The sequence below is a fragment of the Antrostomus carolinensis genome, unplaced genomic scaffold, assembly GCF_000700745.2.
Source record: "Antrostomus carolinensis isolate BGI_N321 unplaced genomic scaffold, ASM70074v2 scaffold10351, whole genome shotgun sequence".
Lineage (NCBI taxonomy): Eukaryota > Metazoa > Chordata > Aves > Caprimulgiformes > Caprimulgidae > Antrostomus > Antrostomus carolinensis.
The window spans coordinates 1-4,098 of NW_010294807.1; the positions used below are offsets into that span (position 1 = coordinate 1).

Genomic DNA, 4,098 nt, shown 5'->3' on the forward strand with positions numbered 1-4,098 from the left:
GTGATTCTGTGAAAATTTATGTGGGACATGTCAGCTTGCAAAAATGCAGAATTATCATCATGACTGCAGTAGATTAAATTTCCCTATATTAATGCAAAAATGGTCCATTCCTCAGTGATCAAACACAGTCGTAAGCATTCCGTTGATGACTGGATCCGAGCTGGCAGTAAGCCCAGCTTCAATAAACTAAAGTGAACCCAAAAAACTGCATGAAAAATTCCACTGACAACACCTGAGGGAAAAACTTATCTGGGAGCCTGCATCTTCTTGATGTTCTGGTAATGCCACTAATGCTCTGAGTTTCAGTGATGTACATACTCTGTTTAAAGTTCCTTTCTTGTATTTTTCAGGGCTCTGCTGGCTGGTGGAGGCTTCTCCACGTGGACTTACCGCCAAGGCTACGACGTCAGTATTCCTGTGTACAGCCCCTTGTCAGGGGAAGTGGATCTGCCAGAAAGAGGACCTGGGTAAAGCAATTCCCATGAATTGAGCAAAGTATATTCAATGCCGTGTTTAATATTGATGCTATATATAAAAATACAGCTACTAACTTGGTGGGCTTGGGCAATTTTGTAAGAGTTGCTTTTAAGAACTCTTGCTATTAAAATATATGATGGTTCCAGTGGTGTGGCCTCAGCTCATCTGCCAGCGTGTGGTTTAGCTCTGAACTGAGGATTTATTTTTTTGGGGGTGATTTCTGGTTTTCCTACTCCAGAAATTGAACTGTGAAATATGACAGTATAACAGTGTTTCTATTAGAATTAGATTAAATATTTCCAGTGAGCTGACAAGATATTTCAGGTAGAAATAAAAGTAGTTGCTAATATGTTTGGTTTCTTGAAAGTTTGAGTAAAGCAGGTCAGTAATTCAAAACAGTATCGATTCCCTAATAAATGATGGCTTCAGACAATTTATTTTAGGATACCTAAAAGCAAATTAATGGCAAAAGATCACTATTGCAATGCTAAAAGAAGTGTGTTCTACCTCCACTGTGACTTTAAAGGGACAGAAAGGATCATGGGGATCAACACAAGTGCCTCAGGTAGTAGCAGCCAGTGGAAACTGGGAATGAATAAGAGAAGAATAGGAGCAGGATGTGATCTTTACCCCTGTATGTCTTACAGATACATTCTTTGTAAATCAGTTTGGATGCTTTTTGTGATTCTGCAGTCCTTTTAAAATGACATGGAGAGTTTGGAACAGGAGAACCCTGTAAATACAGCTCTGAAGGAGCTCTGAAGTTCTTGCAGAATGAATCTTAAGGAGATTAGTGTGGTTAGCTCATGAAAAGAAAGAATGAGAGCTGATGAGGTTATGGGAATAGTCACATCCAGAGCTTGGAATACTGATTTTATTTTTTACTTTTTTAAAGTAATGGAGTAGGATATAAACACAGACAACCCCCTGCCCCCCTCGACCTTATAGTTGGAAGTAAAGCAAGAGAAGTGGGAAATAAAACACCAATTTTAACAGGGAAGGTAATTAGCCATTAAAATGAGCTACCCTGGAAAGTGGTGGTTTCTCTAATCCATTCATATCTTCAGAAGTAGGGTAGGTAGAAGTCTGGAAGACATGTTTTACTTGATTATGGAAGTCTGCTCTTTTAATATTTCACAAGACTCTTAATTACACAGCTGAAAACCTTTCACTGCAGCAAGGTCTTACCTCTGTTATGGTTTTAAAGACGGGCAGACTGAGGCAATGGAGGTAAGTGATGTGTCTGCTGATTGTGAAAGTGAAGTTTAGAAATACAGAAGTTTTAGGTCCTTTTTTCTGATGGCATCCTGTAGAGAATATGAATTAAAGTTGAAAATTGTGATTGACAGGGTGCTGCCACTGCTGGACACAAAAAGTTACTGTACTTTGGCTTCAGTTGTCTTCTCTGGTTGTCTTCTACATCCAGTCCCAACCCCCCGGCCATCAGCAGGGACACCTTCCACTAGACCAGGTTGCTCAAAGCCTCATCCAACCTGGCCTTGAACACTTCCAGGGAGGAGCAGCCACAGCTTCCTTGGGCAACCTGGGCCAGTGTCTCACCACCCTCACACCAAAGAATTGCTTCCTAATGTCCAATGTCCATGAATTCATCAAAATCTTATGTTTGGTTTTAGGTTGGATAAGAGAAACTGTTATGTGGGAGCTCATGCAACACATGAGTCTGTGTTCAGTGAATGTGTTGAAGCCTCCATGTTCTCAAGGGTGGTGGTTTTTTTGTTTATTTTGTTTTTTTTATTATTATTTTCTATTTTTTGTGAGGAACAGGCTGGTATCTGGAACACCATCTAGTGGCCAGTTTAGAGTGAAACACATTCCCAGACTCGATTGCTTTATGCAGGAGGAATGTGACAAGGGGATGATGCTCAGAATTTAGGATTCCTTGGGATAAACTATTGCCTTCCACTACACTAGTGTGTTATTTCCTGGGAGGTGGGACATGCTTTCTTTTGTAGCAAGATTTGATAGCTGCTAGATTTTGAGTGTCACAGGATGATGACAGTTTCAAGGCAAAATTTTTAAACATATACACAAACAAACCTGCAGAAATTTTAGCTGGTTATTGGCATTTATTATCACTCATCTGCAGCAGTATTTCCTTTTCTTTAGTGCAAATCCTTTGTCATTCCTCTTACAGAGCTGAACTGAGAGGTTTTGATTTACTCTCCTATTTAGTTGGATTGTTTGAAATATTTTAAATCCACTTCTGCTATAAATATATATTCTGTAGAGCTGCTGGTAGCAAGTTGGTAACAGCTGGAGGCTTGGGAAAAACAATGTTTTAAAAAAAATTCCATGCAAGTCTCATCTCTTAATTGGAACAACTAAAGTGACCAGCATGAAAATGAGTAGGAGAGGTGAGGAGAGCAGCAGGAGAGGTCTGGCTTTATAAAGTGTGTGTGTTTGTATGTGTTTTCAGAGCTGTAAATTAAAGATAGCATCACGTGGAGTAGAAGGGGAATCCGAAGCGCAGGCCTCGTGTTTCCTGTGTTCTTTTGGCAGCGTGAGGGCAGGAGCTCGCTGTGTGTTCCTGTCAGGGGGGAGCAGTGGAGCACTCTGACTTAGCTGACCCGTTTAAAAAGGAAACCCAAGTAGATGTGAATGAGTATAACAATTCCATGGCATGCTGTTTGCCAACATTAACGTCACTTTTTAAAGCAGTGAGCACCTAATTTGAGAATGTATTCACAGAATCATGGTTGGAAAAGACCTTTAAGATCACTGAGTCCAACCATAAACCCAACACTACCAGTCCCACCTCTAAACCATGTCCCTGAGCACCTCGTCTGCTCGTTTCTTAAATACCACCAGGGAAGGTGACTCCACCACCTCCCTGGGCAGCCTGTTCCAGTGCTTGAGAACACTTTTAGTGAAGAATTTTTTCCTGATATCCAATCTAAACCTCCCCTGGTGCAACCTGAGGCCATTTCCTCTTGTGCTGTCACTTGTTCCTTGGTTGAACAGACCCACCCCCACCTCTCTCCACCCTCCTCCAAGGGACTTGGACAGAGCCACAAGGTCTCCCCTCAGCCTCCTTTTCTCCAGGCTCAACACCCCCAGTTCCCTCAGCCACAAGGGAACTCAGCACACTTGTGCTCCAGACCCTTCCCCAGCTCCGTTGCCCTTCTAATTCCAATTCCTGTGTATTCTACCTCTAACATTAGTGTTTTGAAACACTTCAGTATTAAGGCATGCTTTAAATATTCATATTTTTGGAACATGGTAGGAGTTGAGAGTGAATGGGATAATGAGCCTCCAGCTTTGTCCTGGAACATGTTGCCTGTAAGGAACAGAACTGAATCACAGCTAATGAGATGAGCTGGTCCTGTTGCTGCTGTCACCATATCAAGACTACATAGGGGTAGCCGAGTTGTCAGTTCAGCATCTTTTTTCACTTAAAATTTATGAGAAAATATATGGGAGGATAAAGTAGCAACAGCATTCAGTGTCCTGTCTACTTTGTTATAGTACACAAACACCAAACAGAGGAACAAGCAATCCTGGCATCAGTAGCAAGCTGTTTTAATCTGTAGATAAATAATGTTTATTACAGTTTATAATAGAGGTTAGAATGCAAGTGCCTATGCTAATGTAGCAAGCACT

General features: G+C 41.3%; 1 protein-coding gene across 1 annotated transcript in view; it reads left to right on the plus strand.

Annotated features, from left to right (window-relative positions):
* Positions 1-99: 99 nt before the first annotated feature.
* Positions 100-4,098, plus strand: part of LOC104532525 (exostosin-2-like) — a gene marked incomplete at its 3' end in the record, with an annotated part of 31,243 nt that continues 27,244 nt past the window's right edge. The window contains exons 1-2 of the mRNA XM_010177757.2: positions 100-191; positions 351-467. Coding sequence (XP_010176059.2) covers positions 100-191; positions 351-467 — 209 coding nt within the window. The remainder of the gene's footprint in view (positions 192-350; positions 468-4,098) is intronic.